This window comes from Prionailurus bengalensis, chromosome B3 (assembly GCF_016509475.1).
Source record: "Prionailurus bengalensis isolate Pbe53 chromosome B3, Fcat_Pben_1.1_paternal_pri, whole genome shotgun sequence".
In the NCBI taxonomy this organism is placed as follows: domain Eukaryota; kingdom Metazoa; phylum Chordata; class Mammalia; order Carnivora; family Felidae; genus Prionailurus; species Prionailurus bengalensis.
The window spans coordinates 72,413,888-72,441,104 of NC_057355.1; the positions used below are offsets into that span (position 1 = coordinate 72,413,888).

General features: G+C 36.2%; 1 protein-coding gene across 40 annotated transcripts in view; it reads right to left on the reverse strand.

Moving 5' to 3' along the window:
• The window catches only part of HNRNPC (heterogeneous nuclear ribonucleoprotein C), a 55,855-nt gene that overhangs the window by 14,150 nt on the left and 14,488 nt on the right, over positions 1-27,217 (reverse strand). For 22 of the 40 annotated variants that reach the window (XM_043554249.1, XM_043554251.1, XM_043554255.1 and 19 more), the window contains 3 exons: positions 14,591-14,868; positions 9,008-9,122; positions 8,364-8,411 (listed from right to left, as the gene is read on the reverse strand). In XM_043554249.1, coding sequence (XP_043410184.1) covers positions 8,364-8,411; positions 9,008-9,122; positions 14,591-14,831 — 404 coding nt within the window. In that variant the 5' untranslated portion in view covers positions 14,832-14,868. The remainder of the gene's footprint in view (positions 1-8,363; positions 8,412-9,007; positions 9,123-14,590; positions 14,869-27,217) is intronic. The other 18 variants (XM_043554259.1, XM_043554275.1, XM_043554272.1 and 15 more) reach the window with 1 other exon arrangement.

Sequence of the window (27,217 nt, forward strand, 5' to 3'; positions counted from 1 at the left end):
AAATGAAAGCGAAGTGAAATAAAGAATATACTGTCAAAATTTTAAGTCAGTAATAGCAGGTTTATGTTGAGAGTATACTTGTACTAATTGATGTCCTCAACTAAAATCTTCCTGGCAATGAGATTTCCATGCAAAAGATAAAACCAACAGAAGGGCTCTTAGCAAATGCAAAATTTCACCTTATGCTTAAAATCACATCTACAGAGGTGTCCCTTAGCTTTTCCAAGTAGCTAAGAACCCTCTTATCTCTGAATCACATGCCTTTCCAAGCAGATGGTCTAAATCAGTTCTTCAAAACCTAAAATATTTCAGGTGTTCTTCCTTCAGGTCTAGTGTTACTCAGGAATATCAGAAAAATGGAAAAAGGGAGGGAGGCAGGATGACAGCCCCACTAATCCCAAGAACATGGGGGGGGGGGTGGTGGAAGTATCCTTTAATCTGTGGTATTTTTTTTTTTTAATGTTGATTTATTTTTGAGAGAGACATAGACCCCAGAGCAGCAGCAGAGGAGGTGCAGAGAGGGACAAAGGCACAGAATCTGAAGCAGGCTCCAGGCTGAGCTGTCAGCACAAGGCCCAATCTGGGCTTGTACCCACAGACCAGGAGATAATGACTTGAGCCAAGTTGCCGCTTAACCTACTGAGCCATTTGGGTGCTCCTGTAGTCAGTATTTCTTTAACTTACTAACCAAAACCTAAAACTGGGTGCTTAGAATAAGGGGTAAATATTAGTTTAATATGACTGTTAGCCGCTTTCACCTGTCTTGCATTTCCTAGGAAACTCCCCTAACAACTGTACTTCACCTCAACTGCTGTTCTACAGTCTACCAGGATACGTTCCTAAAAAAGAGCTCTAGGGGCGCCTGGGTGGCGCAGTCGGTTGAGCGTCCGACTTCAGCCAGGTCACGATCTCGCGGTCCGTGAGTTCAAGCCCCACGTCAGGCTCTGGGCTGATGGCTCAGAGCCTGGAGCCTGTTTCCGATTCTGTGTCTCCCTCTCTCTCTGCCCCTCCCCCGTTCATGCTCTGTCTCTCTCTGTCCCAAAAATAAATAAACGTTGAAAAAAATAATAATAATAAAAAAAAAAAAGAGCTCTAACATAAATATTAACAGTAAAATTGTTCCCCAAAATTCAAACAACTTAAACCCTCCAACATCCCTTTCATGTAACCTTTAATGGCATAACTGTAGTCATAAAAGATCTCTGCTATACATCATTTTTTCTCCCTACAAAACATTTAACTTTAAACTCAATAAATTATACCAAGACCAGTCTACCCCAGAAATTCCTGTACCTCCTTCTCCATTCCAACATTTACAATGTTAATTACTTAATACATCTTTTTTTTTCCCTCCACTTTCTCTTTTCTATCCATGAAGCAGTTTCTAAGACCTCTCTACCTACAGGACACAACTCCCTAATAGACCATAAAAGGCTTTTACAACAACCACTCTTTCCAATTATACCAGGCTGTTTCTCCAAATACAACCAGGGATATTTACCACTGTACCTTTACTCTATCTGCCTCAAAACCTTTGATACTTAGTATCAAAGATAAGTTCAAAAATAGCACTTTGTGAAACTACCTGGGGATCTTTAAATGTGAAGAGAGCTCAGAGCTCCACAACGGGAAACACAACTCGTCTTTCTATGACACAAGCCTGTACAAATGCAGGACACATAGCAGCCAATATTAATTCCACATCACTGTCTTCACTGTATAATATTGTGCTTCCTACAAGAGCTTCTTCATTGGATAACATACTGCTTGTCATCCATGTGTTGTATTTGATGTGACACAAGCCTGTACAAATGCAGGACACATAGCAGCCAATATTAATTCCACATCACTGTCTTCACTGTATAATATTGTGCTTCCTACAAGAGCTTCTTCATTGGATAACATACTGCTTGTCATCCATGTGTTGTATTTGATGTGAGTTGATGTACTCCATTCCTCTTTCTATTCATGGTGCGAGGGCATATTTACTTAATATATTTAGATATGAAGCAGTATTAGCACTCTGAAAAAGCTCTCATGTAAGAACTTTTACAGTCCAGTCACTTATACACTATTTACATTATTATTCATGGCCCATACGTAATGTGTGATAAGTTACTTATTACCATATCTTTTGCTACTAGGTTTATTGTGTCTTCACTTTTATACTGTAGCCTACTGTCAAACCTAATAAACCCTTACTACTTTCTGTGCTCCCAAGTTTCTATAGAAGAAATGACTGAGAAAGAATTACTTGGCTGTCCATAATGGAGTATTTTTTTTTCCAATTTATATTAACATATGATTCACATACCATAGAAAAAACACCCTCCACACACAAACTTCTGCAATCATTACCACTATGTAATTCCAAAATAATTTCATCAGGGATCTTGTAAGGGAAAGAAAAGTGGGACTACAACTGACAAAAATCTAAAGAATTCCAGAATTTTTCAAAAAATGGATACGGTTTTATACTTAAGAAAACACTAAATCTTTGTGACACAAATGTAAACCTTAAAATTAAAAATAAATTTTAAGAAATTAAAAAACAGGGCATCTGGCTGGCTCAGTCGGAAGAGCATGCAACTCTTGATCCTAGAGTTGTGAGTTCGAGCCCCATGTTGGGTGTAGAGATTATGTAAATAAATAAAACTTAAAGAATTTGAAAAATCACTTCTAAGTATTTCAAAGCAACTGCTCACATAAGGAGTCCTTTAGCAACAATTTTCCTAGAAGCAACATGATTCTCAACAGGACACAACAAAAACTGGATCTCTGCTAGAATCTTACAGGTTCTCAGGATTAAAAAAACTTTTTTTAAATGTTGACTTTTTTTTTGAGAGACCAAATACAACGGGGGGAGGGGCAGAGAGGGAGGGAGAGAGACACAGAATCCGAAGCAGGGTCCAGGCTCCGAGTGGGGCTTGAACTCATAGACTGTGTGATCATGACCTGAAGTCAGAAGCTTACCCAACTGAGTCACCCAGGCACCCCCAGGTTTTCAGGCTTTCAAAATCAACAAATAGTATGTTCTGCACACAGGCAAGACTTATGTAATTCCCTTTGTTTTATACATAGAAGCCCACGAATAGTCATCCTAAAACAAAAAGCTACTTTTGGGCTTCTATCCTACCAGAAAAATGTGTTGGTTAATGAATTTCTAGGTAATTCTAAACTATGTATAATAGAGTTTACAGCATACATGAAATAGTTGACAGTGTCTGTCAAACATTAATACATCTATCTAAAATGGTAGTTCCACATATATCAGTAATTTTATGTTAAAAATTCATCCCCAAACTTCCAAAACCTATAAAATTAGAAATGGTCTTAAGAACAAAAGACAGACCAAATATTCAGACCTACCTAATGAAAGAGGTAACTTTTGGGAAAAAGACTAACAATAATAATAATAATAATAATAATTTCATCTTAATGATGAAAAATCTGGGGGTGCCTGAATGGCTCACTTCAGTAAATCATCCAACTCTTGATTTCCCCGACTTGTGCTCTCACTCTCTCCAAAAAAAAAAAAAAGATGCAAAATCTGATAACTGTAAAAATGCTAAAATATTAACAAAACACATGTAGTTAACGTTGGAAGAACAGCAGCATTCCAGTTATGCCAACAGCAAAAAATGTACTAAGAATTCATTCACACTACAGTAAGCTTTAATGATCACAGGTAGGGGTGCCTGGGTGGCTAAGTCGGTTCAGCGTCCGACTTCAGCTCAGGGCATGATCTCGCAGTCCGTGAGTTCAAGCCCCTCGTCGGGCTCTGTGCTGACAGCTCGGTGCCTGAAGCCTGTGTCTCCCTCTCTCTCTGCCCCTCCCCCATTGGTGCTTTGTCTCTCAAAAATAAATGTTAAAAAAAAAATTATCACAGGTAACAATTTTGCATTTTTCCACCCAAACCCTGAATTAAAATCAGTAATATTACTGCAGTGCAGGTGGCAGCATTAAGGCTATAGAATTTGATCCTGTTGTCTCCCTCAGGAGACAAAATACTAAAATATAAGTAACTTGGTTTAAGTTTTAAAGTTTGATTGCCCCCCAGTTTTAAAGATAAAGAGTATTTTACAATCCTTGGGTCTTGATCACATATCCCCAAACGAAATACAACACAGGTTGGAGAGGGCTCTCAAAACAAAACAATAAAAACCAAGTGACTCTAATTCTAACAAAAGTGTTAATTATCTATTTCCTGATATCTAAAGTGTTTCTTCTTATAAAACACCCAATGCCTCCTGTATTCTTAAAATTTCTGCCAAATCAGGTTAATGATTAAAGTGCACAATACCTCTATGAAGTATTCTGGGCTCATTCCCCACTACTCCCAACATTCTCCCTCATGTGGGGGGGGGGGGGGTGAGAAAGAAAAAGAAGATAGAACCTGAAATCTGATCAAGCCTGCAGATCTATCCACCAGTTCACAAATACAGGTGGCACTGAAACATGCTTAACAACACAAAGTATAACCCACAAAATGAGATCTATGAAAAACTGATGAGATTAATATTAAGTGTGGTGGTGTGATTATGTTTATAAAAGCAATCTTTTAACCATTAAAAAGAGGTCCAGAAAACACTAGAAAATACTAAGCATTTCAATATACATTAAAGTTGAGAAGACGGTTGTCACACCTAAAGAGAACTGGAGTACGCTAGAGATGTTAGTTTTCTGGGGAAGAGGATTGGAGGGGTATCCATAATTCCCTTCGTTCTGATAATCCAGAAGTGTAACTTGCAGCAACTTTGCATATAAGAAATGTGAAGATCTTGATAATTAACAAGAATGAATCCTCATGCTCTAAAGACTGGGAATTCTATTGATTGGTTGTAAACAGTTATGATATTTGTGAGTCATCACATTTATAATGCAATTTCTAGTCTTTCATGTTTCCATTAGTCTTCACAGCAACTCTATTAGATTATTTCCATATTAGGGATAAGAAACTTGAGATTACATAGGACTTCAGTCAAAAATTTCTTTGCTAAATATTAGGTCTTTGGATTCTTCAATTGTTCTTTTTTTATAGGCTCCAGATCAGCTACCTCTCTACCATAAAAATAAGTAGAACTCAAGATCCCAGAAAGCTAATTAAGAAATGCTGATTTTAGGTCTTGAAATATTTGTGTGAATCTTATGTTCTTAAAGGTATGACTAAAAGGTTTAAATAAACACTGATTTAACCCATTTACATAGGAAGATTCAGAGCTTTCAGCTCATCTCAGAGCCATTATCAATAACCTATTTCAATAAAGAATCCAACATAGTTGATTTAGGACCACTATGTTGTTATGACAATTAATACAAATCTTAACTTTCCAAATAAGTATCTTCAGAATGACTTCTCAGTGTGATTAAAAAAAAATTTTTTTTTAATCCTTATTTTAAGTTTTGAGAGAGAGGGAGAATCTGAAGCAGGCTCTAGGTTTTGAGCTGTCAAAACGCAGCTTGACACGGGGCCCAAACTCATGGTCTGCAAGATCATAACCTGAGCAGAAGTCGGACGCTTAATCAACTGAGCCACCCAGGCGCCCCTCAGTGAGATTTTCTAATGCAATTTTCCTGACTAGTTTCTCTATGCCTGACTAAATGTATTTTCTCATTATAGACCTCAGTACTATACTTGAATCCGCTCTTTACCAGCTACTACCTGGCTGCTCCATCAGTCATCATAAGGCTTTTTCCATTGGCTGAGATTAGAATGGAAGAAAATACTACTTTTCACTGAAACTCTATTAATACCAAGCAAATACACCAGAGTAATTAAAGGTATTCTCTTGCCTCTTGAAAAACTGAAGAATGAGGTCAACAGTGACACCGCCACTAATTTTTAGGATCAAAGAGCAGTGGCAAGAAATTTGAAGGTATTTCTGCAAACATCTAAATTTCCTTACTATTCCTTGCTGTTGATACCTTAACTCATCCAAAATTCCTCACTCAAAAAAATCTTTTCCAAACATACTTATAGTGGCATGATAGAAATGGTCAATGTTTTGCTGCCTCACCAAGACAACTAAAAGTAAAACTTTAGTGGACTGCTGTCATGAAGTTAGGATTGTACACGTTAATTCTCTATGTACTAAATTTAAAACAGGAGTTTTTTGTGCCAGAGTCCAGGATACCCCAGAAATTATACATACATATATAAATGTATTAGAATTTTTCTAAAGAGATTCATAGACAAAGAAATAGGGTAAGAATCAAAGAAACAAAACTACTTCCTCATCCTTTAATCAAGGATTCTCAACCTTTTGACATCAAAATCTCTTGAGAAGTATTACGAAAAATACACCAACACTCAAGCATCTATCTAGACCATATGTATAAGAATCCCTACATGGGGCGCCTGGGTGGCGCAGTCGGTTGAGCGTCCGACTTCAGCCAGGTCACGAACTCGGGGTCCGTGAGCTCGAGCCCCGCGTCGGGCTCTGGGCTGATGGCTCAGAGCCTGGAGCCTGTTTCCGGTTCTGTGTCTCCCTCTCTCTCTGCCCCTACCCTGTTCATGCTCTGTCTCTCTCTGTCCCAAAAATAAATAAACGTTGAAAAAAAAAAAATTAAAAAAAAAAAAAAAAGAATCCCTACAGGTATAGTTGGGCATGAGTATTTTTTTAAGAGAGTAAAGGGCAGCTGCTTCAGATAAACTCATTAGGTCTCTCTCTGTCCCTTGAAGTCACCCAACCATTGATCACATTTTTAGGAGCAAAGAGATGCCCAGATCTCTCAACTGCCATCTTTTGTATTTTAGTATTTCCAAAATATGAAAATCATCATGGTTTTCAAAACATGTGTTCAAACATAAATAGACATAAAAATATGAAGAAATCACTAAGGACAAATGAAATAGCTATACTGATGATGCACAAAGAATACTCGCACAATTTTAATATGGCATTCAAACACTTTTAACAATGTAGGCCCAAACTATGTTTCCATTCTTAATTCTTTTTGGCCTATTAATGACTAGCTTACCGCAGCCCATATATTTCTCAAACAGAAAAAACATACACGCTCAGATCTTTACACAGGTGTTAACTGGCTGACTTGATAATCCTTTACCCAACTGCCTTAGCATGACTCATCAACTCAGTTCAAAAGTTTTTCATGTGTGGAAAAAAAGCTATTCCCAAATCAAGAAAGCTATTACTTTTACTCCCAAAGCAGAAATTTAATTAATTTTCTTATATATTAACATTATACTAATCGTTGGAATACTGAAATCCTAAGATGAAAAACACCAAAGAAAAATTTATACTAGATCAAGTCCAATGTATCAGCATACACCATACACTTCCATATGATGCATAATTTTAAAAGCAGGAAACCAAATAAAACTAATATTTTTTAATGTTAATGAAAACTGTTATCAGAATGCTAGTATGATACTGATATCTTTTGTGTATTATATCATTCCCCAAGAACTAATTCCTGTATCAGCAGGTCTAAATCATTCATAACCTTCCATAACCTATGCCTATCCACATATATTCCTATTTTATTTCTCAGCATGCTCCAACAAATAATACTGCTTTTCTAAAGGTATGTGCCCATGCACGTGCACGTACACACTCACACACTCTCCAACCATTATTCCAACCTCCTTGTCTTTTAGAAAGGTGTTACCACCATCCCCAGTCTGCAAGTCTTCAACACCTTTTACCTCCTAACACATATTCTTAAAATGTCCTTCAAGGAGAGGATTTTTTTTTTTTTTTTTTTAAGTTTAAGCGGTCAGCAAAGAGCATCACACAGGGCTCAATCCCATGAACCATGAGGTCATGACCTGAGTGGAGATCAAGTCGAATGCTCAACCAGTTGAGCTAACAACACAGGTGTCTGGAGTGCATATTGTTAATTCATTTACGTATGCTCACTGTATCCTGTTTTGTATTAGTTGGTTTACTCAAGGGAGACTTAGGGATCTTTAAAAAAAAAAAAAAAAAAAAAATTTGTTGTAATCCCCTACAAAGCAAAGCCAAATGGCAAGTAAGTGACAGGGACAAAATGAAGAGAGCATGGAAATGCTAATTAAGTTCTATTTCCTCATTTAGCAGTCAATGAATCCTTACTTCTCTATCTGGCATACATATTCAAACAAAACAATGGACATGTCCCCATATGCCCAGACCATATATAAACTGATTCTTTGAAACTAACAAAAACACCACCCTCATCTACCTCTGACAATTTTAAGAAAGTATTTTTCATTTTGTTTATAAAGGGGGGGACTCTGACAACCTGCTTATTGCTCATTACTACAAAAGGGAATGTTTGTTACAAAATTGAAAAATAAAATGATTCTTACTTAAATGGCTTTTAACCAGAATAGACAAAACAAAACACCTTTAACATACCTGTCATAATAATCTCGTTGAAAGTCATAGTCCAAGTCAAAAGAGGAGCTGAAAAACAAATACCAAAAAGGATTAATTTGGAGGTGCTGATGTATATTTACAACAGTAGATGGGAAAAACAAAAACAAAAACCATGCAAAACCAATCATAACAAACAGATCAAGAGATTAGCATGGAATAATATCCAATCATTCAAACAAATCACTAAAATTACAATCATTTTAGAGGCCACTGGACATGCAGCAGCCAATTTGCAAATTTAGGCACAAGTATGCTACAATTTCAACATACAACATTAACAGCTAATACAGGAACACTGAAAAATACAACAATAAACCAAACATTCTTATGCTACCCTCCTTCCCTTTCTTATTTCCCAGCTTCTTAAACTAAACAATTCCTCTTGAAGGATTTCATTTTATGTTAAAAATATCAAACTGCTCTTTAGTAAGTAAAAACCTCAGGGAATTCTAATAATTCTCTGGGAAATGGGCGAAAAGGAGGTATACTAATACAAGATTAATAAAGCATCACTTTTCCACAGATAAAACATACTACAGTTAACCCTCCCCACATCCAGAAAACAGATAGAGAAGATGCCCACTGATGGACACAATGCAGTTATAAATAATAAAGTTCCGGACCTGAGTAGAGGGGACGGAGAAGGGTGTTCTGGTACTGACCCGTACATCTCCGCTGCAGATCGTTTCACACCTGCTTTTCCTCGGTTCACTTTTGGCTCTGCAGCCAGATTAATATCTGAAAAAGCAAAAACAAAGACAAAAACTTTAATGACAACTCTGGGTAGGGTAGGGTATATCTTAAACTAGTTTTAAAATGCGTACACAGTATATAAGTCAGCAAAGGACTAACACCGTATCTCATCTTTCCTTAGATAAAAGGGGCTCATGAATTTTTATAAGGCTAAGACTTAGTCTTTCATTCCTTTGTCCTCTGTTCTGTAACAAAGTATTCATTATACATAAAACATTAGGTTTGTCTTTGGTACCTTCTACCCTCAACTGCCACTAAAACTCACTATTCAGAGCATATATTAGGAATGAGTGAGTGACCTCAGAGACATAAAATATACAGCAATTCATGAATATGGAGTATGGTGCCCTCAGATTCTCATTCCCCTTCCAAACAGAATCAGCTGTAAAGATGAATAAAAATTGGTTAAGAAATACTACGCAGGGGCACGTGGAGTTGCTCAACTGGGTAAGTGTCGAACTCTTTACTTTGGCTCTGTGCTGGACGTAGAGCCTGCCTGGGATTCTCTCTACCCCTTCCCAGCTTGCACTCTCTCTCTCTCTCTCTCTCTCTCTCTCTCTAAATAAACATTAAAAAAATATATATTATGCAGACTAAACTGCCTAGCAACTGTTACATGAACAAAAAGAAAAGGGAAATAAGGGAACAAAGGAAAAGCCCTACTTTCCATATGCCTCGTCATTTTTAAAACACATATTCCAACATGGCCAGCTGTTTACCGTTACCCACTAACAAAAGAATTAATGATTGCTTTCTTATTCTAATAAGAATACATTTGCCAAAAACCAGCTCTCCAAAACTCAGTTCATCAAATGACCAACTGAAAAACAGAATTTCAGTACACTATCTGCTGAGCACCACTACATTTATGAATAATCTTCAGTTCTTAGTTCACTAAACTCATTTTTAATTTTTAACATTTATTGTTGAGAATGTAGTTTTTAAAAATTTTCTAAAACAAAAACAATAAACTATGTATCATGCTAATTACACAACCTTATAGAAGAATTATTTCAAGTGATGATTTAAACTATAGTACTGTGTCGATATCCAGAATAGGATATATACTAATAAAAAGAAACTAAAAGCTAAAATTGCTTTTAATAATCTTAATTTTGGTAAAAACAACAACAACAACAAAAAAAACAGAAAACAAAACCTAATAGGCGTAGTTATTTTATAACTGTGGCACAATGCATAAAATTATGTTTTGTTTTCTAAAAACCAAGGTGCTCCTATTCTTCCCGCTGAAACTAGACAGAAGCTATTAAAAATTCAACAATAATAAACACTCTCAGTGTACAGATCATGGTTTCTATGTAAGTGCCATTTAAAGGAGCCAAGGCTCCTAGAAAAAAGGGGCAAATCGAGATTTAGGTCAAGAAATCTATCAGATGACCTGAAATATCTTGTGATGCCAGAAAGTTAAAGATACAATAAAATATTACAAGAGTAAGGTGTCTCAAGGACATACAAACCAATTTGAAGGTGATCCACTGGCCACAGAAGAAATATTTTAAGCTCTAAGGAATGATTTGCAATGCACGAAAATGTATCAATTTAAAATATAAGTTTATGGGTATGCCTGGCTAGCTCAGTTGGTAGAACATGCAACTTTTGTACTTGGGGTTCCAAGTTCTTCAACCCATGCTGGGTGTAGAACAGAGCTTACTTTTTTAATTTATCCACTTTGAGAAAACAGAGAAAGAATCCTAAGCAGACTCCACACTGTCAACCCAGAGCCCAATACAGGGCTCAAACTCACGACCATGTGATCATGACCTGAGCAGAAATTAAGGAGTTGGAGGTTTCACAAAGTCATCCAGGCACCCCTTAGAACTTTTTCTTTTTTTTTTTTTTAAAAGGCTAGGGGTGCCTGTGTGGGTCAGTGGGTTAAGTGTCCGACGCTGGTTCAGGTCATGATCTCACGGCTCTTGAGTTCAGAGCCTGGAGCCTGGTTCGGACTCTGTGTCTCCCTCTTTCTCTGCCCCTCCCTGCTCCTGTGTTCTCACTCTCTCAAAAAGTAAACGTTAAAAAAAATTAAAAAACCAAAAATAAAAAAAGCTAAAATATAAGAGTTTATATTATTAAGCAATGATTATATTTAATGATTGCTAGATATCAGTTTAGAAAAATTATTTTGCAAGCCCTAATGAAATACGCAGGCAATAATCATCAATGGATAATCACCATTAAAGTTAAAAACTGATGGGAAACCTTATCATTGATGTGTCAGGATGTAAACTCAGAACCCACAAATTATCCTTAACATCACTAAAAATGGGACCATATTAGGTCACCTGATGTGGTATAATATAAAACACAGAACACGGTCCATGTAATATTTTCACCAAATAGTATCTGAATTTTATCAAGCCTCTAGAGCTGCAGTCTAAGGAAGTAAGCTGCTAGTCTGAATTCAGATGTGTTTTAAGTATATATTCTCTTATACATCTATTGGACAGCACTGCTCTAGATGTAGCAGTATTACACAAACAGAGGTAGAAAACAAATTAAATGACACCACAAAGAATCAATCAGTACACAGTGTGGAACACATTTTCTTCAACAAATTAAATGTCATACATTTTTTAAATTAGAAGGACAGGAAAACTCAGATTTAAAAACATCTAAGAGGGAATTAATCAAACACACATACAGACACATGAACTGGATCTTGATTTGAATTAATCAAGTTATTTAAAAAAAAGTTTGAGGGGCACCTAAATGGCTCAGTCAGTTAAATGTCTGACTTTTATCCCTGCTCAGTTAATGAACTCACATTTCGTGGGTTTGGTCCCCCATCAGGCTTTCTGCTTTCAGCGCACAGCCTGCTTCAGATCCTGTCCCCACCTCTCTCTGCCCTTACCCCTTGCTCTCTCTCAAAAAAATAAGAAGTAAAAAAACAAAAACAAAAACAAAAAACCAACCACAAACCACAAGACAAAAACTTAAAAAAAAAAAAAAAAGTTTGCAACCAGGGATGCTTGGAAAGCTCAGTCAGTTAAGCATCCAACTTTGGCTCAGGTCACTCATCTCATGAGGTTCATGGGTTTGAGTGGGGTTCTGTTGCTGACATGACAGCTCAGAGCCTGGGGCCTGCTTTGAATTGTGTGTCTCCCTCTCTCTCTGCCCTTTTACCCCACTCACACTGTTTCTCTCTCTCAAAATAAACATTAAAAATAGTAACAATAAAAGTTTCAGACTCTAAAGGAAGAAATATAAACATGGAATGAATTATTTGATGACATTAAGGAATTTCTGGGAGGCTTTATTTTGGTATGTGATAAGGGCAGTGTGGTTTGCATTTTGTTAAAAGTCCCAGTCTGCTGAATATATGCTGGAGTCTTAAAAAGAGACTTGACTCTAACAAAATTTAAGAGAAAAAAGGGAAAAAAAGAAACAACAGACGAAAACAAGATTAGTCAAATGTTGGTATCTGGTTGGTAAGACAGGTGAGATGTACATACACACATGCTCATTAAATTCTTCTATTTTCGTATTAGTAAATTTCCATGACCGTTAAAAAATAAACAAGTATCATAAAAAAACCTGACTTCATTTTATGATAGAAAACTGTTTTAGTTCACTTTTGCCACCACACCCATTTTACAGGTATCAAAGTTTTCCTATACTTTGAGTTTTCCTATAGTTTGAATATAGGACAAGTGGGTATGGAAGTTTCTTATGTATTCTCAATTAAAACGGTTACTTTCATCTTCAATATCAAGGATTACAAGGTTCTCTAACTTCCAATATTTTTCCTTCCCAATCCATTGTGGTTAAGATTTCTAAAACAGCATTTGAAAAGGGTTTACAAGTGAAATACAAATTACACTAAACTTTTATTCTAAAATCAAAGAGCTTTCATGAAATAGCCACTGAAAAACCATAAACATCCAAAATAGTCTAAAAAGCTGTTGAAGCTTTACAATAAATCACGATATAAAGTATTTATTAAATGCTACAATCATTATGAAATGCTCAAGTTTTATCTTAGTATTAGAGGGAAAATCACCAACATGAATACACTTAAGGAGGAAAGAACCCACTCCAACCTGGAGAGGAAGGCAGTTAGAAATTAAAATGTTTAAATTGGAATTCAAATTTGCACATTATACAACTGAATACAAAGTCCTGAAAATGCTGAAAACAAAATGAAAACTTAAATAAGCCTCTACAGGAATCATCAGAAAACTAAGTTCTCAATTATGAATTGCTATAAACTTTATAAACCTAAATAATTGTTAAATTGATAACCACAGTATCATCAACAATGCCACCAGCCATTATGTGGCATTCAAAATATATGTGCTTATTCCTTTTTATTCATAAAAAAACCAAAGAGAAATTGACTTCTCTTACTGAACCCTTCAACTTCCCTAATATTATTCACACCCAAGAAAATATAAGCTATATAAAATTACTATGATTCTGACAGCAAATCTTAGCAACTGGTAAGTTGTTAGAAAACTATTCAAGGAGATGAAATTCTGTAAGACTTATGTGCTAAGTCTTAATATGTAATGAAATCTTCTGACGTTTAGAATATAAACTATTATTAAATAGGGCTTAAATCTCATTCTAAAATATCTGAACATACTAGATCAGAGCAGACACTTATTGGGAAAACTAACACCTACGACAAAACCACTTTGTGCTGCTAATGCCGAAATATATTTAATAATAAGTACCTTTTATTAAGTGTAACATGCTAGACTATACTTGAAGCTTCTCATGAATCATCTCAACTAAGACAAATTCCTGATAACACCGAAGTACTATTACCTCAGGTAAGAATAGATAATAAACTCTGAGGCACAGTTTTTAAAAACTAAGAAAATTTAAGGCTCAGCCAAGCTATGCAGACTGCCCAATACACCGTTATGAATCGCCAATGCAGAGCCAAGCACCCGGCTCCACAGCTCAAGAATGACTAAGCTATATTGTCTTCACCTCATCCCTCCTGTGAATGGTAGGACACAGTTATTAGGCAGCAACTGTTCCTTATGTAACACGTCATTCCTATTCTCCTGACCTTACTCAAGACTGCCAACTGAAGCTTATCCAAACTCTGCTACACAAAATGGAATAAAATCCTTAGCCAATTATACCTACAACCCTAACATTTTTTGACTGTTAGCTTAATGGAAAAGGGACAGAAAAACAGAAGCTTGAATAGAAAAATCTAGATCTGGGGGCACCTGGGTGCCTCAGATGGTTGAGTCCAAGTCTTGACTACAGCTCATGAGGTCATGACATCAGTTTGTGAGACTGAGCCTTGTGTCAGGCTCCACACTATCAGCATGTAGCCTGCTTGGGATTCGCTCTACCAGTACCCTACATGCACATGGGTCTGTTTCTCTCTCAAAATAAACATTAAAAAAAAAAGAAAAATGACTGGTATGTGAATTATACAATCAATGAAAAAATTAATTCAATCCAGATCTTACCTAAAACCTGGCCAGCAATCATTCTTCCATCCTCTCCTGCCACAGCAGCCCGGGCATTTCTCTCATTAACATACTGAACGAAGGCAAAGCCCTTATGAACAGAGCAACCCACAATTTTGCCATATTTTGAGAAGATTGCCTCCACATCAGATTTCTTGACCACAAGAGTGTTGAGATTCCCGATGAATACACGGGAGTTCATGGAGCGAGGATCTGTCTTGTTGGTAACATTGCTTGCCATGGTCTTTGATGATACGGTTGTTCACAAAGCCGAAAAGCTGGAAGGAAAAAAAAATGCGTTCAGGTGAAAAGGAGATAAAAACAAAATACTCCTCGATGAACCTTTCTACTCCTTATTTTGAACCACTGTGACTAGAGTATCAGTCAACCAAAAGGACTGTCATAGCAGCAAGTTATCTGACTGTTTTAGAGAGGAGAGCTCCTGAATATATGTATTCTTATAAAAATTTAGCTCCCTCTTCCCCAAGTCTATCCCATGAGGGGCTGGGGGGGGGTCCTCTTCAGACTACTAGTAACACAATCACGGACATTATTAATTATAAGTGACCATCTCTGTTCTAAAGTCCTGAAGCAAATTCGAAATCCTTAAGCTTTCTACTACAAACTCAGATTTGTAACCTTACCCCTCATACTAACCTAACCATTCCTTGCCACGTATAAAAAACTCCACCTTCTTGCACAGTGCTATTACTAAAATGAGTCTCAACTATTCCAAAGATATATAAAACTCTGAATTCTGCCCACAAACAACCATTCTTTAGCTAGATAAATGTGGGCAGCTGACACCCTCAAGTATAATTAACCTTATTATACTAAAGCAATATATAGCCCCAACTCATTCACTCTGGAACTATTTCCAGGTACTTCAATTGACTTATAATATGCCAGAGGTATCTCCAGTATCAGTACTAGCACTTTACACAATGTACTGACTCTTGACCTACTTTACTTCTTATGTGATAATCTACAAAATACAGTTGGGACATTTACTACTAGATGATGATGATGATAAAACTAGTAAGTAGAACACTGCATGAATCAAAAGGGAACCAAGAAAAATACTTTCCTCAGACTTTTTCAAAACAAAAATTATCTTTATGTATGTTATAAAGGTTCAATCACAATTACATGGAGATTCATGATACTACCATCTTAGGTCTTTTTTTATGTGAGAAAAGTTTTGACATTCTTTAAGCTTTTTTATCTGCTGCCCCTTCCCACTCCAACTACCAAACTGAAGATGAACCCACTTTAGACTTAGAGTAACATTCTTAAGATTAATTTTTCCCCATTCATCCTTTTGAAACTCAAATCAGATATCAGTCTCTTTCCAATCCTCAGGAGAAATCATGACAAGCTAGTTCTCATGGATTATGTAAAAATATATTCTATATATGTATGTTAACAAAATAGTACAACATCATTTATACAGACCACTGGTATTTTTTTTTTTTTGGACCACTAATATTCTGACCCTTAAAACACCTAGTCCTTTCAAACAGTACTGATTTGTTTTAATTTTTTTTACATTTATTTATTTTTGATAGAGACAGAGCACCGGTGGGGGAGGGGCAGAGAGAGGAGGAGACACAGAATCGGAAGCAGGCTCCAGGCCTCGAGCTGTCAGCACAGAGCCTGATGCTGGGCTTGAACTCACAAACCATGAGATCATGACCTGAGCCAAAGTCGGACGCTTAACCGACTGAGCCACCCAGGCGCCCCACAAACAGTACTGATTTTAAAGCTGCCAAAACCATTTTTCCCTCCTAGCCATTCTAAAATTCAAGAAATTATCTTTATTTGATTTTGGTTTCTAAATTATAGCTTTATAAACAGTTCTTAAATTTTAAGACTAAGAAATAAAAATTTATCAAACAGCAGTCGTGAGAGTCGTGAACACATTTTCAACTCTAAGTGTGAGTGCCAGAAAGCCTTAGAACACCAAAAACAAAAATGAAATGAAAGGCGTAACTGGTTTCAAATGTTACTGCTGGCTATTAAAGTTTCCTATTATTGTAAATGGGGACAACTTAAGCCAGGTTTCTACAAATGTTTTTCATGAGAAACAAACATATATTCTACATGTTATGGTAAATAATAATAAATACAGGAAAAAATCTTCCTGGGTTTAATTCGAAATTACCTGTAAGGGAAAAGAGGATGGTTCTACATGCTATCAGTATACTGAACAAGAGGGTAAACCACCAAACAATGGACATTAATGCCTGCTTCAAATATACTCCTTGGAACCACAAAACAAATGGACTTATAGGACTGTTTTTCCAATTTTCACAAAGATGGTAGGTATATAGCTTGTACCAATCTAGAAATATAGAATTCATTATATATAAAGAATGCCACTGGGCATTACGGATTAATTCTTAAGCAACTCCATTTGGAAAGGCCAGTAAAGAAACATCCAGACACAAATAAGAAGGTGGTAACTTTGGGTGCCATCTCTGAGTTTAAGAATATGATTTTATCTTTTAGGTGATTATATATGGTTTCTAAATTTGCTACAAGAATCATGAATTGTTAACAGAAAAATAATATATTGACCTCAACTTCAAAGGCTTGGCTAAAGTGAATGGTATAGCTTTCAATGCCCATACTCACTGTAAGGATTTAATCAAAATATGAGCAATAGTAAAGACAAATGAACCCACAACGATTCATTAATCCCGGTTCAAGGACAAACACATCTTCCTAAAAAAAAAAAAGGGTTAGTACAAATAAATACATTTTTTCACTGAACATGTATCTGAGAAGTACGAGCCACCAAGGCTACTTCAGAGGAAAAACAGCAACAGCTACAATTCTTCAGAGTTTACATTCTAGTAATACTGTTTAATATTTTACTGAAAGGGCCCCGGGTAGCTCAGTCAGTTAAACATCCAACTTTGGCTTGGGTCAGGATCTCACAGCTCGTGGGTTTGAGCCCCATGTAGGGCTCTAGGATGACAGCTCAGAGCCTGGAGCCTGTTTCAGATTCTTTGTCTGTCTCTCAGATATAAACAAACATTAAAAAAAAAAAATTTATTGAAGAGAGGAAGATTCCCCAAAATTTTACAAATTTCACAAATACAAATTATCTCAGTTCACATTTCACCCTACCTCTAATCCTTAAGGTACCTTAAACCTGAAATCTCTGTTGGGGAGGTAGGGATGGATAGTGACTAATATCCCAAATGCAAAGAAACTATTGGGAAAAAACAGATTCTCAAAAGAAAGCACCAACAGCAGAGCATAGTTTTTGATCTTTCTGAATCCCCAGATAAAAACAACTAGATAGTGAGCTTTAGTGTCAAGGTACCCCAATGAAAATGCCAAAATGCAAGGCTGGTAAGGAAGCCAACGGCCCATGCAACAGCCCACGTGGGGGAAATAGACTCAGGAATTGAAGAATCCCCAAATATCCATTTACTGGATAGCCAAGGGAACCAATTTTAAGAAAAGCAGTTGAAACAGTGTGTTTCCTGTTCCAAGTGTGGGTGAGTACAAGGCACTATTGTAAAAATCTCTAGGTACCAGAGCCTCTACAAAACCTCAAAACTAAGAAGCCCTCTATGTGCACCATTCCATTCTCAATCCCTTTCCAACCTCCAAAAGTTAACTATCGCTTTTGTGTGTGTGTGTGTGAAGGCTTCAAGCCCAGCACAGAGCCCTAAGCAGGGCCCGAACTCAAAATCCTCAAATCAAGACCTGAACTGAGATCAAAAGTCAGATGCTCAAAGGACTGAGCTACCCAGGTGTGCCATAATCACTTTCTTTTCAAAATAATTCTATCACGTTGATGTATATCCCTAGTTAGTAGTCTTACCCATTAAAGCGAATTTGATGTGTCTTTTATGGCTTCTTTTAGATATGTTCCCCTTCCATCCCTTTAACTCAAAACAACTTCTTTGAAGAGTACAGGGTATTCAACCTCAAGTTTCCCAGTCTGGATTTCCCATAATTTCATACTCTTAGTGCAATTACACACACACTCACACACACACGTCTTTTTTGTGATATTACTGCTTAAATTCTACCATGACTTAAAATTATAGTATCTCAGGTTTATCTCTAACGTATTACTCAGAATTCATGAGAATATTTTCTCAGTTCTTACATGTTACTAACAGTTGGCCTATGCGGTCTATACTTGTCAGTTTTGCTGGGTATGAAATTTTATCACTGCATTTTCTTTCCTTAAATATGTTGTTTCATTTACTTCTCAACTGTCACAGGTCATTCCAAGGTGCAACCCTTGTTGGCAGAGTTGTATTTTTATGGACTTTAGTCATTAGAGGTTTTGCTTCCTAATTATTTTTCTCGACCTAACAGAAATGGAACAGATGTAAATGAATTTATTTGAGGCTACATTATGGGTCATAAAGGTTTACACTTGAGTAATTTTTCCTCATTGGGCAGATTTCTCCTAGCTTTTTAAAAATAAGTGCTAGGCAAGAAGATATGGGTGGAAGTGCTGCCTAGCTTAAATAATCAGATCCAAATGCTACAGTCTTCAAGACATACATCAGATTTCAGTATAAAAGCAGTTGCAGAACAAGTTAACTTTTGTTTTACCTTACAAATATCTATAGCATGTTATATTCTACATGCATTTTTGTACAGCAGATTTTTAATTTTTAACTCAGCATTCTAATTACCAGCAATTACAGTCTTTAGACTAATCTGCACATCACTTTAGGTGTGCCTGGCTGGTTCAGTGGGGTAAAGCATGCAACTCTTGATCCCAGGGTGGAGCCTGAGCCCCTCATTGGGTGTAGAGATTCAACAAAAACAAACAAAAAACTTAAAGAGAAAAATCTGGCAATTACTTTAAATAATGTGGGGAATTATGATTAAATGTTTAGGTTGAAAAGCAACATATATAACTGTATGGTAAAAGGAAGCACATATAAACTATTCACATAAAAGTCACATGCTTACAAAAGATAAAGCAATAATATTTTAAAATGTTGTCCTGTGGGTACTCTGCTTTCTGTTAATGCTTATTATGACCTTCATAGTCTAGTTTCTCAAGCTAGTTTATAAATTCCACAACTTCTCCCATTTTTCTGACAACCAGAAGTTGCTAGCACATTCTAAATGTTCTATAATTCCTCGTAGATGAAATTAGTCTAGTAACCTCAGAGAGGGGCTCCTGGGTGGCTCAGTCAGTTAGGCATCCCAACTTCAGCTCAGGTCATGATCTCACGGCCTGTGGGTTCGAGCCCCACATGGGGTTCTGTGCTGACAGCTCAGAGCCAGGAGCCTGCTTTGAATTCTGTCTCTCCTGCCCCACTCATGCCCTGTCTTTCTCTCAAAAATAAACTTAAAAAAAATTTTTTTTAAGTGTTCTCAGAGAAATCATTTTTTTAAAGTTTTATTTTATTTCTAGTTAGTTAGCATATAGTGTTGTATTAGTTTCAGGCGTTATCAGAAAAAAAATTTTTTTTAAAGTTTATGTATGTAGGTAGGGAAGTAAATAATCTCTATACACCATGTGGGGCTTGAACTGACAATCCAAAAATCAAGAGTCGCATGTTCTTCCAACTGAGCCAGCCAGGCGCCCCACAGAACTCATTTCTAAGTCAAATTCATTCTTTCTTAAACATCTAAATAAATAAAAGTTACACAGAATAAAAAAGGTTCTTTCCTAAAATTAGTTTCAAAAGTAAAAAATGAGGGGCGCCTGGGTGGTTCAGTCGGTTGAGTGTCTGACTTTGGCTCAGGTCACAATCTCACAGTCCGTGAGCTTAAGCCCCACATCGGGCTCTGTGCTGACAGCTCAGAGCCTGGAGCCTGCTTCCCATTCTGTGTCTCCCTCTCTTTCTGCCCCTCCCCCACTCATGCTCTGTCTCTGTCAAAAATGAATAAAAACATTTAAAACAATTTATATAAAAAAAAAGTAAAATGAACAGGGTAGACTTCTGAAATGATTATGTTCCCTGGATACTCTGCATCCTGTGTAATTCACTGCTGAAGATTTAAATAGATCTTGTTTCCAGAAGAGCAGAATTCGAACACAGTAAATACAATGGAAGGAAAGAATGAACGTTTTCCTAAAGGTTATCTGGGTTGTAGCACTCAAAACTAGCACAGATGCACATGCACGCAGGTGTTTGCATACTACATACTTTACATATATATTTTTATCCCAAAGAATCTAAGGCGTGTTTTATCTGGTAAGTAAATCTAAACTAGGACTACTCAGTTACCTTTATTGCATTACACCAAAGGATCTATGTGTCTGATCATAGGCTTTATGCTGAAGCAATAAAACCAAGAGATTTTAGTGGCAGTGATGGACAAATATTTAAGACTTGTGGATATAGAAATGTTTCTATTCACACTCCTGCCATTCCAATTATATCCTAAAACCAAAAAAAAAGGTAAATAAAATCTCCATCTGTTTGGAATGCAAACAAACCTGTCAAATTTTATTTCAACTGTTCATTCTCAGGTTTGCACTATCCCGATTCTTTGCCCTCGAGACCAACCTAACTTGGGACTGCCAATCTAACTAAAAATTTGGGAGATGTTTATAATGACTACTCCATCTCTCAAGTTCACATTAAATGTCAAGTAAATTCTGCTGGGAAGACGGGCAGCAAGGGGAGATGCAGATTACACTCTCTGATTATGAAGAGTTTCAAATGGCCCAAAAACATAGGTTATGAAAGTCCTTAACTTTGCTGGGAGCTGGCCCAAAACAAATTTATAACTGGAACCAAGACTTTAGCTCCCTTGCTTTTACGTCTGGGACACCAGAACTGTACCTTTAGTGGAAAAGGACTGGAAAGATAAATGCTTGACAAAACTGTGCCACTCATTCAGACTGTGTTTAGTATCACAGTAGTAATATTTAGGCATATTTACTACAAACAAAAATCCCAGCAGCAGAAAGCTAAGTACACAAGCCATAAGGTTTCTACTTAAGATTTCAGCCAATCCTCACTTTTGAATGTCCCCTCTCTGTAAAGAGAGCTTTCATACTATTTTCTTCTTTTCCCATCTTATATTCTAATAAACTTTTGCCAGCTGCTCAAAAAAAAAATTTCAGCTAAACCTCTACCTGCTTACCCTATACACCTAGACTAATCACGTTGAAACTTGCTCATAGCACATTACCTTTTACTCCAGAAAAAAATAAAAGACAACATCTGTATGGCTTATCAGATGTCAAATCATACTAAGAAAAATAACTTGCCTCAAACTAGAAAATTCAGAACTCTGCCTTAAAATTTTCTTTATTACCCTTTAACTACCCTATACATCCAATTCAAATTAGATACATGACTAATGTTATTTCCCATCTTTCTTTCAATATAAAAAGAAAGTATCACTAGATGGCAGCAATGAGTTGGCATTTTTAAAAATACATGACTAAATCTGGAGTGTAAAGATTTTCTACTTCACACCGCCTTTCACAATTTCTTGACAAAGTTTCTTTTTCTGATACTATAAATTTCTCTGCCCAATTGGAGTGTCATCATCTGCACTAGGTTGTCCTCCTTTAACCATCCTAAGCTCTTATTTTGCCCCTTTATAAATCACTTGTCCCTCTTGGTTCCCTCTTACTCAATCTGGCCCCCTTTCTTTGTTCTCTGCCTGTTATCTTTATTGCATTCAATTATTTCCCTCTGGCCAACAATGAACTGTCCATCTGTCTGCAAAAAGAACAGTATACTTTATTTTTAAGGCATTTTCAGGTCACAAAAAGGGACGCTAGCCATTTTTAGATAAGCTATTCTAACTGTTATGTCTAAGAATTAAACTAAGAATACTCAAGATATTATAAATTATAGGGAGAAATAGATAATTCAATAAATGGTAGCACACAGCCATCTAAAAACAAACTCAGTACACCAAAATAAATTATAAATGGGTCAAAATTTAAATGTAAAAAATTATATATGCAATTGTCAAAACCTCAACACAAAACATGCAACAGTCCCAAAAAGTATGAAGAGAAAATAAAAGGCAGGAAACTCAAATCATTTAAAATCAAATGTTTTAAAGAAAAACATACTGAAAAAGATACTTCTTAAAACTGTTAGATTGGTAAAGATTACATCAATTTAAGAATTGATTCAGACGACTATTGATGTATGCTAAAATCACTGGGCAAAAGCTTGTTGAGTAGAAACAGGATTTACATGATCTCAAAGTATTACCAAAAAGAATACGATTTTAACAGGAAAAATGTACTTTTACAATGGGAGACATAAATGCCACCACTTAAACCAACTGATCTGACATATGCCTGCTGATGTAACAAACACATCACCTATGCAATATTCTTGGTAAAATACTTGAACCTATACATACGGAAACAATCAATTTCAAGTTTGTAGAGACATTATACAACAATACAAATGATTGAAACTCCTCAAAAATAAATACATACATACAAAATAGGGAAAAGGAAGGACTTTCCTAGATTAAGAAAGCAATGTATGAACCTTGACTGGATAGGGAACATTTTTTGGTGACAACTAGAGAATTTTATTATGGACTGTACACAAGAGAATATTGAATATTATATATTATTTTGATAATTATGTGATGATACATACTATCTTTCTTCTTACAAGGTGAAGCCACGTTCAAGTTCCTAAGTGAAGTATCATGCCTAGAATTTTAAAATTATTCAGGAGCGGGAAAAAAAATGCAAATAGAGAACAAACATGGCAATCTAAGAAGCAGCTACCAGAACCAAGCACAAGGCTGGAACACAGATGGTGTATTTTACATGTGTAACATTACCTGTTCCAAAGTTTCTTAAAGCTAGTTTAGGCAAATGGGAAAATGATATATACAAGGTCACACACTTTAACAAGTTCCCAGAAGATAACAAAATTACATTTTTCTTAGATTTACTAATATAACAATGATCATCCAATTGGATGAAGAGAAATGGCATTTCCTCTGCTATAGCTAAGTAAACCAGTACATGTTTCTATAGGTTCCTTTGAAAATACTTTATTATTTAAAAAAAAAAAATTTAATGTTTATTTTTGAAAGACACAGACAGCATGAGCCGGAGAGGGGCAGAGAGAGAGGGAGACCCAGAATATGAAGCAGGCTCCAGGCCCTGAACTGTCAGCAAAGAGCCCGACGCGGGGCTAGAACTCACAAGCCGCCAGATCATGACCCGATTGAAGTCGAAAGCTCAACTGACTGAGCCGCCCAGGCGTCCCTGAAAATTCTTAATTAAAGTTAAGTGCCAAGCAACGGGTAGGTCTATATACTTGCATTAATTAAGCAACTGACAATGTTAAATTAATTTCAGGTCATCCTATTTGGAATGGAAAATGAGAAACTTTGACGCCTGTAATTTCTATAGATCCCTATAACAAAAAACATTAGATAACCCCCTAATAAAAACATGCTGTAGAAAACTAAGCGAAAAACACTTACAAAATAAATGCTCTAAAACTACATATGGTAACAATTCTACATTGCTAAAAACCTATAAATATATAAAATACATACTATGAAAAAAATATAGAGATGTCCAGGTACACCCATAGCTAAGAGACAGAAAAATGGACGAAGATAGCAAATATTAATAGTGATTATCTTTGCTGATGCTTTAAGTATTTTCTTTACATGTTTCCTTCAAATTTTAATAAACATTTTTATAAGATTGTTCCTGTCAAAGTATAAATAGATAATGAAATACAACAAATTTTAAACTGTAGGTTTTAAAAATATTCCCAGAATCTCTAAGATGAAAAAACTAAATCATGTAGTTCAACAGCCTCACAATTCTTCAGAACATGTTAAAATCCCCTAACATCCTTGCTCACTCACTAATTATCTAGCTTCTTGAACTGCCACCAAAGTCAAGGAATCCACAATTTAAAGATACTCAACTCTAAAACCTAACTGGCTTTTAACTAATTTCTTTAGTTCCTTCTTCCCTTGTCTCTTCATTAGCACTAAAATTTTCTTTTTAACATAAATCATCTTATTCAAAGTGTTGTCTATCCTCACCATCTGTGAAAATAAGAAGTCCCATGCAACAATTTAATCTGTCAATGTCCCTTTGAACATAGTAGCAGCCCAAATTTGGTTGCTCTTTCAAGAATGGAATATACTCTGGATGCTATCCAGATGCTAGTGCTTCTGCTAATAACTTTTGTATTGTCAACATATGCAGAATTCATAAAGTAAAACCTAATTCTTACTCATTAATATAATGCTAACTTCCTATTTGTATGACTATAGACTTGGGTCTCTTTACATCTAGTACACGGTTTTACACTTTGAATACCATTTCATCCTCTTTATTTAAAAAAATTTTTTTAAACGTTTATTTTTGAGACAGAGACAGAGCATGAATGGGGGAGGGTCAGAGAGAGGGAGACACAGAATTCAAAGCAGGCTCCAGGCTCTGAGCTGTCAGCACAGAGCCCGACACGGGGCTCGAACTCATGGACCGCGACATCATGACCTGAGCCGAAGTTGGCCGCTTAACCGACTGAGCTACCCAGGCGTCCCTCATCCTCTTTAGACCTATTTCAATGACCCTTGTTCCAGCCTGAAGTGTCAGATTCGGATTTTAAGTATTAAAATATTAACAGTCACTTACAATTACATATCCTTCCTGATTTGTTCAACATACCCTGAGGAATCTTGCCCAAATCACTTAGAGAAGTTTAATAAGATTAACACAATTTTCCTTCGATAGCACAAGATTTTTTCTATGTCACATTAGTTTTAAAACAATGACAACCAAAAGTCAATCTCAACTGACAAATGCTTCTGCGTATTTTCTGTATTCTGATCAGCCCTATCCTGGTTTAGGTTTGAACAGGACCTGAGTCAGTAACTTTAAAAATTGCAAATTAAAAGTTTAGGTAAACACTGTTTTCAAAAAAAATTTTTTTTTAAACCAAAATGGAAGATACCTATCCCCACAAGTTCAAGCCATGGCCACCATGACCAAATTTCACTTGCAATAGTGACTAACGAAAACTTCCTAAATAGAACATAAAAATACAACACATTCCCACACTAAAATACAAAAATAACGAAAAATAAAAGTTACAAAAAACTGTAATGTCTATTTGTCCACAACTCAAGTTCTTAATAACATACACAAAAATGCATGAAAAGAATACATCCTAATGGTCAAGAGCTCTGAGACTAGGGTCAGACTTGTTTCACTTTCAAGGTCAACCCCTTTGAATAGTGTACACCACCCTTTGGGAAGCCAATTACTCCAAAAACCAGACATTTCAACAGTAAAATCAGTATCATTGATAGTATTTGTCTCATTGGTGAGGCAGGAGGCATAAACAAAGTACAGAAAACATTGACATGGTGCTTGGCACACAGGAAGTGTTGTTGCTGCAGCTGCTGTTACTATACTACTACATCATTTACTATTATTGGTAAATACCAACAACAACAAAAAAATGGGCCAAGGACACAAACAGGTTATTAGCAAGTACTACTAAAGGTTTAAGGAGATTTTTTTAATTCAACATCACTATAATGAAAACATAAATGAAATCAATTACCATACTTCATTTACCAAATAAGCAAAAATATTTTAAACTTGGAATGGTCATATTTATACATTTTTTCTATGAATTGGTTCCATTATTTTCAGCGGACAATGGGACTTTTTTTTATCAAAAGCCTTAAACCTGTACACATTCTTTGGCTCAATCTCACTTTTGAGAACTCATCTGAAGCAAACAAGGATTTGGACATATTAACAGTGAAAAATTAGAAAATAAGTGCCTGACAATATAGGACTGGCTTAATGAATTTCAGTACATCAACCTGATTAATACAAGCAGCAACAATTATTTAAAAATGACAACATACTGACATTGAGAGATGTTCAAGATGCTAAGGAGCACACATGATATACAGCTGTCCCATGAACAACACAGGAGGCAAGGGGCACCCACGTCCCCACTGTGCAATAAAAAAGCCAAACGGAACTGGACTCCCCAAAAACTGCTGACTGGAAGCCTTACCAATGTTTATTAACACGTATTCTGTGTATGTTATATACTGCATTCTTACAATAAGCAAGAGGGGCACCTAGGTGACTGTTTGTTAAGCTTGATTTTGGCTCAGGTTATGATCTCATGGTTTTGAGATCCACTCCTGCCTTAGATTAAGATTCTCTACCTCCCCCCATCCCCCGTTCACATGCTCCTTAAAAATAATAAGGAAAAGAGTTACTAAAATCTTAAGAAAAGGGGCGCCTGTGTGGCTCAGTCAGTTGAGCATCCGACTTTGGCTCAGGTCATGATTTCACGGCTCGTGAGTTCGAGCCCTGTGTCGGGCTCTGTACTAACAGCTCAGAGCCTGGAGCCTGCTTCCCATTCTGTGTCTCCCTCTCTCTCTGCCCCTAATCCACTTGCATTCTGTCTCTTTCTCAAAAATAAATACTAAAAAAAAATTTTTTTTAAAACCCTAAGAAAAATGCTTACAGTACTGCATTTATATTTAAAAAAACCCACATGTAAGTCGAACCATACAATTCAAATCTGTGTTGTTCAAAGGTCAACTGTAGAAGTTATCTAAATTACTAAGTATTAGACATCTCAGGATGTAGTAATATTCTTAATTTTTTAAGTACTTTTT